Below are 12,240 nucleotides of genomic sequence, written 5' to 3'. Positions count from 1 at the left end.
GAAGCGATGGCGCTAATAGCGTTTATTTTATGATTCCGTGCTGTCTATCCCGATTATGCCAGTACTTCTCCTTGAGTCAAACCAAGGTGAAGCTTTCCAAATCCTGGTTTTCCCTGCAGATGGCAGGAGACCATTGCTTGGTCTGTCCTTGGATCAAGATCACTCAGACCTGTCAGACAATTCAGCTCTCTTTCCCCCCCCCCCCCGTCCCCCCCAGCCTAGCTACAACAGCACCTTATATTGCTGAATTTCAGAATTTGTTTCCCGGATTGTTAGCTGGCAGTTTTTAGCATGGATACTATTTTAATTTAGCTCTGTGTTCTGAGAAGTGAGTGGCAACATATCTTGGATACCAGCTACTCGCAACTAGGTTCTTTACCGCAGTGTGTCCCAGCTGCAAGAGCATCCTTAAAGCTGCTGGCAATGTGTGTGCTGGAGGGAAGGTGATTGTATGACAGCCGCTTCCGCTCTGATGGCTGCCTGACTTGGTGTCTTGCATACCCCTTCACGTGGAGGTAATAAAATGAGAAGTTGCTGTGCTGATTGAGGGAGTTAACTAACTCCCTGTGTCCAGTGAGCTCTGAAATTCTGCAAGCCAGATCGAGAGACTCTGGCTTCTATTGACTTAATAACCCTTGTAGTGGAAATGGTGAGTCTTTTCTCTTTTCATGCTTTTGAGAGAGGCTGTGTGACCTGTAGTGTGCTTTACAGAGTTATGGACTGAGACAGAAATAGCTTGGGTAGATGAATCCACAAGGCCAGTTTCGTGTTGACGGTTTTTGGTGATGTGAGGAGACCGGTTCTGTAGGATGCTGGAGGGAGATCTTGTAGATTCCCAAACATTGATACGTTTCTGTTAAATTCCTCAGCTGTGTGCAGAGGTACCGCACACCTTCCACAGCCAGGCCAAGCTGGAGCAGACTTTCAACCAGGCATTTGTAGCACATCTTGGATACGTACTGCGAAAGAACTAAAATATCAAGGAAATTGCTGGGTCTGTGATTCTTAATACGCAGAGAGATGAATTTAGAAGCCTGAAGCTTCATCGAGGAGGAGAACGAGAACTTAAGCCCTGGGGACTGCAACGCTGTTGGCCCAAGCAGTGGAAAGAAGAAAATAGCTCTGTGTGTGTGATTTTCCTTGAGATGTGGGGGAGGAAAAGACGGTGAGAGGCTGGCTGCTTCTGCAGCACAATCAAAGAGCTCTGCACAGACCGACCTACCTGTCGGTTTTCCTCTGCGTTGGAAAGCTTAGTGGAAGTGCGCAAAGGCAGCCAGATCTGTGTGATTATTGGGATGGAGGGAAGTAAGAGGCATCTGAAAAGGAAGGTGGATGAGCAGGGGGAGTAAGGAGGAAGTGGCAGCTGAGGTGGTGGTATGGCAGGCAGGAGGAGCGTGTCACTTGCATCCCCAGACGAGGTGACTGTCTTTACAGACAGCTGCTGTGGTGAGCCCGGGTCTCTTCAGTTCGTTCTCACTCCTTTGCATAATCTGTGTTCTGAATGAGTAGATATCATCTGTGTAGGCTCTGTGGCTTTTCTTCTGGCATATGTCCTGGTTTTTGTGGGCTGCATCAATCCTTGCTGTTAGATTTTTATGTTTTTTATCTCAATCCTGACAGTAAACTGTAATTTAGTGGATAGTGCTGCTGAAACTGAAATGCCTTATGAGGATACAGGTTTCCTGAATACCTAAACCAGCATAAATAATTATCTCATTTGCTGTGGGGTCCAAGAACATTCAAAGTTTTGTTTTGGTTTTAGGCTTGGCTATAAATAGCCCTCTAGTTCTGGGCCAAGTCAGTTTGCGAATAGTACATGGGATTTTGTGGGGTGTGCAGGCCCGAAGTGGTACCTGATCCTTACCACTCCTCTTGAATAGCACACAAGTTCTTAGCTGCTCCATGAAACCTATGGGGAGGCAGGATGTGTTTTGTTCCATCCTGACCTGCTAGTTTCAGAGGGTCCTGTGATGAAATGAGATTGTGATGGTGGAGCTTGAGGATACGGTGAAGCCTAGCACCTCATCAACAGCGATACAGTCATATCACCTCTCCTATGGATTTGACATCGAGTGATACTCTTGCATCTTATACCTCTCACGTGTTTCTACTTGCTTGATTTCTCCACAGAATGAGAGCGCTAACTTTTCTCTCTCCTTTTTTTCCTTTCCCAGGGAATCTAGCAAACGACAGGCTACAGGGAGCAGTGTTACAGGACACGCTTTTTTTACAGAGGAAGCAATTGCTGTGCACAGGTCCTCACCTTTCAGCTGAGATTCTGTGATGTAAGTTCCAGGAGTTTCTCTTTCTGCGATAACCTTCTCTATGGCCTCTTCTTGCTGACGTTTGCCCCAGTGTTGGGCACAAAGAGGAAGGATGCTGAAGAATGGGTACCCCCCTTTTGTCTTTTAGAACATGGGCACTTCTGTAAAGGTACGTGATTGCTCTTTGGTTAGAGGGATGGGAATATTTGTGGAGGCCAGCAAAGGGATTTGCTGGGCCGGAAAGTCATGGCTATTGTTGGGGGGGAAATACCTCATTTAAGCTTTCTGCATGCTGCTGTCCATTGGTGCTGCTGAGATGACTGATGAATAACTCCCCTTTTGTGTTTGTTTAAAAAAAGAAAAAGCAGCTTGAATGCACAATGTAGCTTCTCACTAACTGAATGGTGACATGGTGAGCTATATTGTGTGCATTAGTGTATGTTGAATTGTTTGTCTGACTGTCACACACGTTCCTTGCTGCTGCTCTTGTTCCATCTGTCAGCTATGTCTTACCAACCAAACAGCATGTTGTTCTTCTGGGTGTGGTCTTCTTACTACATGTTTGTTTACCAGTCCCCTCAGTGAGAACCTGATTCTAGATTGGTGTCTCCAGAAATTGCTGTAATCTTAATAGGGTACAAAAATAAGGGTTTAGCTTGTGTGTTGGACAGTGAGAGTTTCGGTGGAGAGGCTCCACTTCGCAGAGGTGAGCAGGAAAATACAGATGGGCTCTTTTCCAGTTGTATTCATATTTTCTGTTGTAGAGTTACAGGCAAAGAATCGGTTCAGCTTTGTCTTGGAAGGATTTTGTTCTGGACAAATGGGGATGCTCTTGTCCGCAACCTTTTGATTCCATAGCTTTTTCTTCTCAGGTTGCTGGTTGAAGGTCAGCTTCTTTCCATTTCGGTGGTGGCCCTGTGATGTGACGTGCTTTCATGGCAGGCTAGAAGTTAACTATGTGACTGGCAGAAGCAAGTAGGTGTGAGAGCTTGGATCAGTGGCTTTCAGCCACTGTTGTCAAAAGTTAGTGACCCTGCAAAAAGTAGCTCCTTCGTGCAGTACCCAGAGCCCACTCTCACTCGTTTCTGAGGATAGTGTGTTGCTGGCGGGAGAACTGTTCCTTGTAGCATGCTGTGGTGTTTGCATATTTCACAGTCTTACGGAATAATGCTTTAGGGATGTCCTTGGAGAAGAAAAGTGATCGATAGGTATTTGTCTGAGGAATCATAGATTAAATTCAGGCCAGTGTGTGTGAGGAAGAGTCATTGGACTGGACTTGGCCTATTTTGTGTTCTAGATGCAGCTGTGATCCTCGGCTCTGTGTCTCACCGAAGGGACCTGATGTTTTACATTATTGGTAAGTGAAGGAAAGGCTGCCACTGTGTCTGTTGACCTCTCCATAGGCTTTAGAAGGGTTTCTTGAAAGCCTCTGCTTTCATGTTAGTTCAGAGGCTACCTAACAAACATGAAGTTACTGTCACACCGTGCTGTGCCCCTCCACCTGGCAGACTTGCCTCTCCACCATTCTTTTTGTTCTTCAAGTCTGTCCATTGACCTCATTCCTAAGCTATCTCCTTACTTCTTTCAAGATCCAGTGCAGGGTTGTTGCCTCCTGTGATGCTTCTTAATCCAGCCTTAATGCGATGTGCAGGGGTTGTGTGGTTATATGACTGTTTCCCTTAAAGGAATCGCTGTAGTTCTGATTTGCAACTTGGAGGGATTTCTATGCTTGTGTTGGGATGTCTGCTGGCCACACTGAGGCTCTGTACCACCTTTACCTATTTCCTCTGTTTGCAATTGTTTTAAGGGACTTGTTATTCTCTAACCTTACTTGTAGCATAACAGACTGTCAATGTTCGCACAATAACTTCTGCCTTAAACACCTAATTTGCAGCTGAGTAGAATGTCGTTAATAAAAGGCATCTTGGGCTAATGCAGAGAGGATTTTGGTGCCTGACTCAGCCATGCTGCTGCAATCACCCTCTGTTCTCTCCTTGCTGCAGGTGGGATCACAGTATCTGTGGTAGCTTTCTTCACCATTAAGTTCCTCTTTGAGCTTGCCGCACGTATAGTCAGCTTCTTTCAGCATGAGGACCGGGAACGCCGAGGGGAGCAAACTATTTATAACTACATGCGGGGCAGCTACCTGGATCCCCGGTCCTGCAAAATCTCCTGGGATTGGAAGGACCCCTGTGAGGTGGGCCGTAGCATGGCCTTCCGAGTGCATGTAAGGGAATATTTCTGTTTCCATGCAGCTTTGGGGGCAGGAAGAGGGATTTGAGTTAGGGGTGGGCTCTGCAAATGTTGTGGGGTTGGTTTTGTTTTTTTTGTGGTTTTTTTTTTTTTTTTTTTTTTGGGAGGGGCCAAGCTGGATGTAATTTAGGAGTGAGAAAGCTCTCTGTCTTCTGTCCGCTGTAACTGTGTTGCAGGACCCTGTAAGTGCATATCTGAGGTTTGCACTCCTTAAGATCCTATCTCCCTCTCTTCAGAATCCTCTGAAGAGCTAGAGGAGACCAGACTTGTCCTATCTACTGCTTCCTTTACTGGGAAGTGAGTGGGCTGAGCCTTGCCTTCAACAGACGGTGCTATCTTGTGGTTGTGCAGCTAAAGTTGGGAGTGTGGGAGTCGGCATTTTACCAACCCAAGAGCTGTAAGCTTTGTGGCCACTCCCTGTGTGTCCTAAATTGAGCATTATTCTGCCTGGACTGGAAAAGCCTGCCAAGGACTCTGTGTTTCCTCCAATCCCAAAAGGCCGAGTCTAGGGGAATCGGACGTGTATGCAAATAAGATGGATGAGAGGCCCCAACACTGAGAGTTTGGAGCTACGTGGAGACAGTTGGAACAGGTTTTGCTGAGCTCACGTGCCCACTTTTCTGCCCTCACCTTCCCCATCCAGAAGGGTATCAAAGTAAAAAGAAATATTCAGCTAGGTTTGCCATATCTGTCTTCTCGGGAACGTGAGGAAAACCCTTCTGCCTGAGGGTGTGAGGACTTCTAACTCCTGGGCAGGCAGTTAAAAGGAGCTGAGGGGACAAGGACTTGTTCTGTTTCTCCTGTATAAATTTATTCCCTTCACTTTACTGACTCTCACTCATAGCAGCTCCAGTGATGTGCCCTTCCACTTCATGCTTGCCTCCCATCTGCTTAGCCCTTTATTCATCAACAGTAGCTGTTGGACGCACTGGTTTCTCTCACTGACAGTCAAGATGCATACTACTTTCAGGCCCCACACCTTCTCTTATTTAGGGAGAGGGAATAATAGTAACCTTTATCTGTCTGCAGGCTGATTGCAGGTGGCAGGCAGGATATGGCCCACGGCCGCTGGCTCTTGAAGAGCCATGCACGTAGGGTTTCAGGATAATTCTTTCCTTGTAAGGATGTACCAGTCAAGGTATGTTACCTTCTGATATTGTCTGGCAGATCACTCCTGTGATTGAGCTGCCTGTGATTTTTTGTTTCTTATCAGTACAGACTGGGTCAGCTCCTTAGGTCAGCATCTTCTCCACACTGTTTTCTGTAACAAACTGGTGAGAACTTTTCCAGAGCTTAGCTGTACAAATGGACAGGATCTGCTTGTTTCTCTGAAAGGAGGTGGCTTTGCTGCTTTCCTTTCAGTAGTGGGTTCTCTTGGTTTCTGCTCTGAGACTGCACTAACAGTGCAGAGAAGAAATGCCTAGAGGCATGTTCTTTTCAGGGCAGTCATCTGAACCCCAGCACAAAAGAGAATGAGGCTGCTCAATGCCCACTTGTGCCCTGTTCGCTTGGGAGAACACAGCTTGTGTGACAAAGCTGGCTGTTAATTATTTTTCCTTTGCTGAGCTGGGGTTCTTACCCTTGTTTTCCCAAGGCAACTTGCTTTCTCTTCCTCTGTGCACTGCATATTTTTGCTGACCTGGACTTCTCCATTTCCCATGCAGTTATTCTATAAAAATGGGCAACCCTTCCCTATTCACTGGCCTGTGCAGCTGCGAGTTCACATCTGCCACGTGGATTTTGCAATTGATATTCCTGTAACCAAGGAAATTCTTCAGGAGCCTAATTCCAATGTGGTGAAAGTGGCCTTTACTGTGCGGAGGGCTGGGAGATATGAGATCACTGTAAAACTCAGTGGCTCGAATGTGGCCGACAGCCCCTACTACAAAGTGTTCCAGCCAGGTAAGGTCTGAGTGGCCCTCTAATGATTCCAAGTAGATTTGGAGGTATTGGAAGTGGTTAGGTAAATGTGTTTCCAGCTGAAATAGGTAGGTGACAGGGAAAGGGTTACCCTTCACCATTTTCCTCTTGCCATGTGTAGATCCCGCCAATAGACCCATGACTAAAACATACTTGTGTCTACCTGTACGTGGCAAAGTAGAAACTGCCTTACAGAGTAAGTCGTTAGTGCTGCTTAAACTCTCTAACCACTTGAGTCATGTTCTCTCTTTTGTCATAACTTCTTCACGATCTATCTGGTAGTCAGAGGATGCCTTTTGTGAAAGTATTGAGTTATTTCTATCTGAATTAGAAATGCTGTCATGATTTGACTCCTCCTCTTTCAAATACCCTACTCTATTCGTTTAAGCTCTTGGAGCAGTTTGATTACACACTTCTTTAAAAGTATTTCCTTTTTATCCACTTTAAATTGGTTTCCTTTTACTTTTGTTTTTTGACCCCAGTGGGCACCTTTTATATTTCATGTACATGTTCATTGAAAGTACCCCTAGTTCATTGCATTGTGAATAAATACAAAGCTTGCTAAGACACCCTTTCAGAAAGAGGAAGCTCAGATTTAACTCAGATACCCTCCAGACTAAAGTTTGGTAAGCTGAATTTGCAGGTTTCCTTGGATGCCAGCTGGCTTGTACTTTGTGTGTGTAGTGGGATCAAATTGTTGAGCTGAAGGTTAGAATGGTGGAAAAAGCGTTGTTTAGAGGGCTAGTAACTGGGTTGGCTTTATCAGTATTAAATTTCTGACCCAAGGCAAACCTTGTGCATCACACCATGTTTTTCAGTGCTCAGATACTTTGGGTTTTTTTTTAATGTAGGGGCATAGGATGTGTTTTAGATTTGATAAATTTTCAAGGGTATTGTGCCCCTACTTGTTTTTCCTTTGTGCTTCGTAGCTTCATCTTGGAATTTGTTTAACCCTAAACTGTTGTTGTCTGCTTCAGGGATGGTGGTTCCCTCCAAAACCAAAATTGTCTGCCATTTCTCCACTCTGGTGCTGACCTGTGGGCAGCAGCACACTCTGCAGATAGTTCCCAGAGATGAGTATGACAATCCCACCAGCAATTCCGTGTCCCTGATAGATGATCACAATTACAGCCTCTCCATCCATGAGGTGAGTGCAGCCTTATCCATTGGTGCTTTACCAGGTGAGCTGGAGTCCCCCTTTTATTCATTTGTTTTCTGTCTAGCTGGGTCCTCAAGAAGAAGAGAGCTCCGATGTTGTGTTTGAGAAGTCTGTGGTGTCCAATCGGCAGACCTGCGAAGTGTTCTTCCGGCTCACCTTGCACTGTAGGGGATGTTTCCATGCCTGCATCTCCTACCAGAACCAGCCCATAAGCAATGGTGATTTTGACATCATTGTTCTAAGTGGTGAGTCAAGAGCTCCTCCATATTCCTTTTCCAGGTGTCCTCTTACAAGGTGCTTTGCATGCTCATGTAGCAGAGCTAGATGTAGCTTCCCTGCAGGTTGGCCGTGCATAGTTGCTCAAGGGATGCCTATTAATTTAAAAACGCTAAAATAAGTGAATTTGCTGCTGACAAGGGACATCTCTGAAGGCTGATACTCTCCATTCCATCAACAGATGAAAACATATGTGGTTTTTCCTCTGTCTCAGGAGGTTTACCTCTGAAATGAGGCAATTTTTATTGCTTGCTGGTACTTGGCATGTGAGCCGTACCGGAAGTGAGCCAGTCATGTGTTGTGTGTCAAGCTATATAGATGAAGAAGGCTGTGTATAATGTGTGTGCTTTTTTACAGTTTTAGAATTCCTGGGTTCTTCAGGTGTGAGCCAGTCTGCCACGTGGCTGTCAGGTGGCTCTGCCTTCAGGCTGGTGCTCTGAGAGAGAGGTTGTGTCTTTTTTTTCTTCAACCCGTCACTGTCTGAAGCCAGGACAGACGAACTGCTGTCTTGAAATCTTTTCATTCCACTCCTGTGTTCTCTTTATCAGAGTTTCACTTGACGAGGTTTTCCTTTGGATGTGTAGCCTCTTCTTTAAAATCATAGTAACTAATTTGGTGGTCGTTTGTGTATTCTTTTTGATTCTGGTCTCCATTAAGATTTACACAACTCCTATCTATTTCCCACAGAGAACGAGAAGAACATTGTGGAACGCAACGTGTCCACATCAGGTGTCAATATTTACTTTGAAGCCTACCTTTACGATGCTCCTAGTTATACCAACACTCAGTGGCAACTTCCACCAATGCACCTGGGCTCCTCCCTGCACCGTCCTTCTAATGCAATTGAGGATGAAGACGAAGATTCTCCCTCTGACAGCCAAACCCCTGAGAAAGTGAAGAAACCTAAAAAAGTGTACTGCTACGTGTCACCTAAGGTAGGTATCGCCAAGGTACCACTCTTGAACATATGTTTGAAGTACCCTGGAACTGAAGAGCTTCCTTGTGCCCTATATTTTAGCTCCAGATTTAGGTGCCTCGAATTTGGTTAAAAAACGTTTGCCTAAGGCTACACAGCAAGCGTGGGTCTGATGACTAATATTAAAATGCTCCTTGAAGTTTTAGGACTCCGTATGTCTTTCTAGGTCTGATCCAAAGCTTATTGGGAATTTTCTCATTGTTTGTTCAATAAATACTGTTTGCCTTTCCTTTCTGGTCAGCTCAGGCCTGCAGTTTCCTTTCTCAGTTTCTGGTACTCTTAGGTCGGAACTTACAGGAAGACAGTTCTCAAATTTTATGTCTGTCTGTCCTGTTTTCTTTAAATGTTTCAGGGGAAAAAAAATGGTCAGAGTACAAAGGGTAAATGTGTAAGTAGAAGACAGAGGATTCAAGCAAGTCAAGAGAAACTGACGTTTCTTACAGTAAGAATACGCTAACACAAACTATTCCCCCTTACTATTGCCCACTAGAAAGAAAATACCACTGAATCTACTAATAAATTTAAATTCACTTATCAGTCTGAATGCATTCTGAAAAATGAAGTGATAAACATGAAAGAGTAATCCAGGAATTACTTTGCTGACAAAGACAGAAAAAGGGCATTGAAACAGCTGAAGGGTGGAGAACGTTGCTAGAGGTTTCTACATCTCTGCTGCATGTGGCTGTAAGAACTGACTTTGGGAATGGGTGCTGGGTCCTTGCGAGCTCAGCATCCCTTTATCCTTGGGGTGTCATTCTGGACTCTTGTACTTCCCTCTGTTGCGTTACCTGCTAAAGGAGATTGCCAGAAGTGGGTACTGTTGCAGGTTCCCTTAGGTGCCAACATTGTCAGTGCAGTTCTGGTGTTTGTGTAATTGTATTCTTGGATATCTCTCTATATACTTACAGCATCTGTCCTGTACAGCAGATAACTGTTATTATGCTGATATTTCTTTAAGGGGTTGCTCTTTGTATTTGCTTTGTTTCTGGAGAAATGCTGTTCATCATGTTTCCCAGTCATTGCAGTTAGAACAGGCTTGTGCAGGAGATGGTTTTGTGTTTTGTCTAAAGATGCTAAAATACCATCTTAGCTTGATCTCCAGAAGGTGACAGTAATTATTTGTTCTGGCAGAAATACACTAAGAATAAATTTCTATGAATCTCCTGGGTTTAGCAATTTCAAGTGCTTTTTGAAAGTTCTTTGCAATGGTTGTGAAAATTAGGGAGTAGTGGCAATAATCTAGTGTGACTTTTTCTAAAACCTTTTTGTCATTGCTTTGCAATCTTGTCCTGAATTGAGCCTCTCAAATGTACTTAACATTACCTTCCCGTTAGACTGGTGATGTTCTACAGAACACAGTGGCTTACTGCTGCAAACTCCGGTGCCATGCGTGCCTTAAAGTCTTACTGGCAAGTTGCTTACAGTTCTGAACAGCTTTCAAGGTTTCTGTGTTGTGCCAGAAGATGCTGTCACCAAATGTTGCAGAAACCCATCACTGGGGTTGGGGAGGGATGTGTGGCCTTATGGGTCTGTCCTGTGCCTCGTGTTTCAGGGACAACCCTTAACAGATGTGTGATTTTTAACACTTTCTTTCCCTTGTGGTTACTCAGCAATTCTCAGTGAAAGAATTTTACATGAAGATCATTCCATGGCGCCTCTTCACCTTTAGAGTATGTCCTGGCACGAAGGTGAGCCTCTTTCCATGTCGCCTGTCACTGCGCTTCTGCATTGTTAGCCTGTGGTCCTAGTGAATGACAGTCTGGTTTTTTTTTTTTGGAGAGAAGGTCTTCCACCCACGGAGCGTAAAATTCAATGCTGGAATCCCCTCCCAGTGCCTAAATTCTACCTGTATTTATGAGTAGAAGCTGGTTGTATCACCTGCCTTTTGTCCCAGTGCTAGGCAAAAATCTTGATTCTTTTGCATTTCTCTTGTTTTCCTCACAACCTTGCTAAAATGCTATGATTGTGTCCCCTGAAGCCCCTAGTCTAGGGTGGGAGGTTTGAAGCAGCCTCCTAACTGGAGTCGGGATGCTTGAGATGGTGTTTCTGTTAACTGCATCTGCATGGGTGAGCAGGGCAAGTCTTAGAGCACAGGTGGTGTTGCTCTGTCTACTGAACATACTGTGCCTTCTGCATGTTGGGTTTACCCTTTCTTGCATCTTTTTGCTGCTAGTTTTCATACCTTGGTCCTGACCCTGTGCACAAATTACTGACACTGGTGGTGGATGATGGGATCCAACCCCCTGTGGAGCTCAGCTGCAAGGAGAGGAACATCTTGGCAGCCACTTTCATTCACTCTCTGCATAAAAACATAGGTAAAGGAGCGGTGAGGTGGGTGCAGTAGTCAGGAAGTTAGCACTTGAGTCTGATAGTTTCCCCGGGGAATGAAATTGCCAGCACTGAATGACCTCTGATGAGAGCTCCGATCCCTGGAGTCTCATGTTCTGTTCCCGTTGTGCCTCCAGTGAATGTATTTCATCATGCCAGCTGTTCCTTTGCAGTTTGGCTTTTCTGTCAGGCTCTTTGAAAGCGCACCTGTGAGTATCTGAACGTCGGCAAGACTAACTGCAAACCGCCTGTAGGCTTCTATCTCCAAACCTTGCTGTAAGGAACTCATCCTTGGGTTGTAAGGCTGACCTGTCCAGTTAGGCTTAGGAATGCTTTCTAGGTGTTCAAGGTGTTGACAGCTCAGGCCTGACCCAAATTGTCACTGTTCTCAGGAGGCTCCGAGACCTTCCAGGACAAAGTGAACTTCTTTCAGCAAGAGCTGCGTCAGGTGCATATGAAGAGACCTCATTCGAAGGTCACGCTGAAGGTCAGCCGTCACTGTCTGCTGGAGTCGGTGAGTCTATAGGTCACTTAAGCCCAATGCTTCCTCCACACTTTTTTTTTCTGCTCAGTGCCTAGAAATCCAAACTGGCATGTGCTAGGGCAACCACGCTGAAAACGATTAGTCCTTCTGTTTCAAAGCAGATGCCGGTAGACAGTTTGAGATGGGTAAAAGAACAACAAAAAATAGTCTCAAGGGAGCTCCTCTGTGTTCAGGTTTGGTGTTGTGTGGGATGCTGTGTTCCTTCTCTACAGCCAGTAAGATCAGATCAATTTCTTAAGTAATTAGGTAATTTGAGCTGTGATAAAATTTTAAGGAGCTCGCCACAGAGTAAACCAAGTCCTGAGAGATGTCTAGGCTAAATGCATAGTCTGTAAAGGCAGGAAAACTGGTGCTATTCAGTCCCCACTTTACATTGGAACCTGAGGCCCAGCTCGAGAGTGCTTGCCTGGACCAATCTGGGAGCAGAACCTAGAGCTCCTGAGTCTTTATCTTCTATTTTTCTGGTACAGAGCCATTCCGTGAGATAAGTTGTCAAGTCATGGAATCATAGAATGGTTAG

The 12,240-nt window shown here is 45.2% G+C and overlaps 1 protein-coding gene across 1 annotated transcript; it reads left to right on the top strand.

Annotated features, from left to right (window-relative positions):
- Positions 1 to 2,174: 2,174 nt before the first annotated feature.
- Positions 2,175 to 11,690, top strand: LOC104504334 (apoptosis-resistant E3 ubiquitin protein ligase 1-like; the record flags this gene model as incomplete). The annotated part of the gene is made up of 10 exons (XM_010160933.1): positions 2,175 to 2,433; positions 3,562 to 3,621; positions 4,268 to 4,491; positions 6,182 to 6,419; positions 7,415 to 7,584; positions 7,661 to 7,841; positions 8,560 to 8,807; positions 10,459 to 10,536; positions 11,022 to 11,163; positions 11,569 to 11,690. Coding segments are annotated over exons 2-10 (1,419 nt in total), but the record flags the coding sequence as incomplete, so codon positions are not given.
- Positions 11,691 to 12,240: the final 550 nt, after the last annotated feature.

Source organism: Eurypyga helias, unplaced genomic scaffold, assembly GCF_000690775.1.
Source record: "Eurypyga helias isolate BGI_N326 unplaced genomic scaffold, ASM69077v1 scaffold47031, whole genome shotgun sequence".
Classification (NCBI taxonomy): domain Eukaryota; kingdom Metazoa; phylum Chordata; class Aves; order Eurypygiformes; family Eurypygidae; genus Eurypyga; species Eurypyga helias.
The sequence above is the reverse complement of the archived record's forward strand: the minus strand, read 5'-3'. Positions and strand labels throughout refer to the sequence as shown.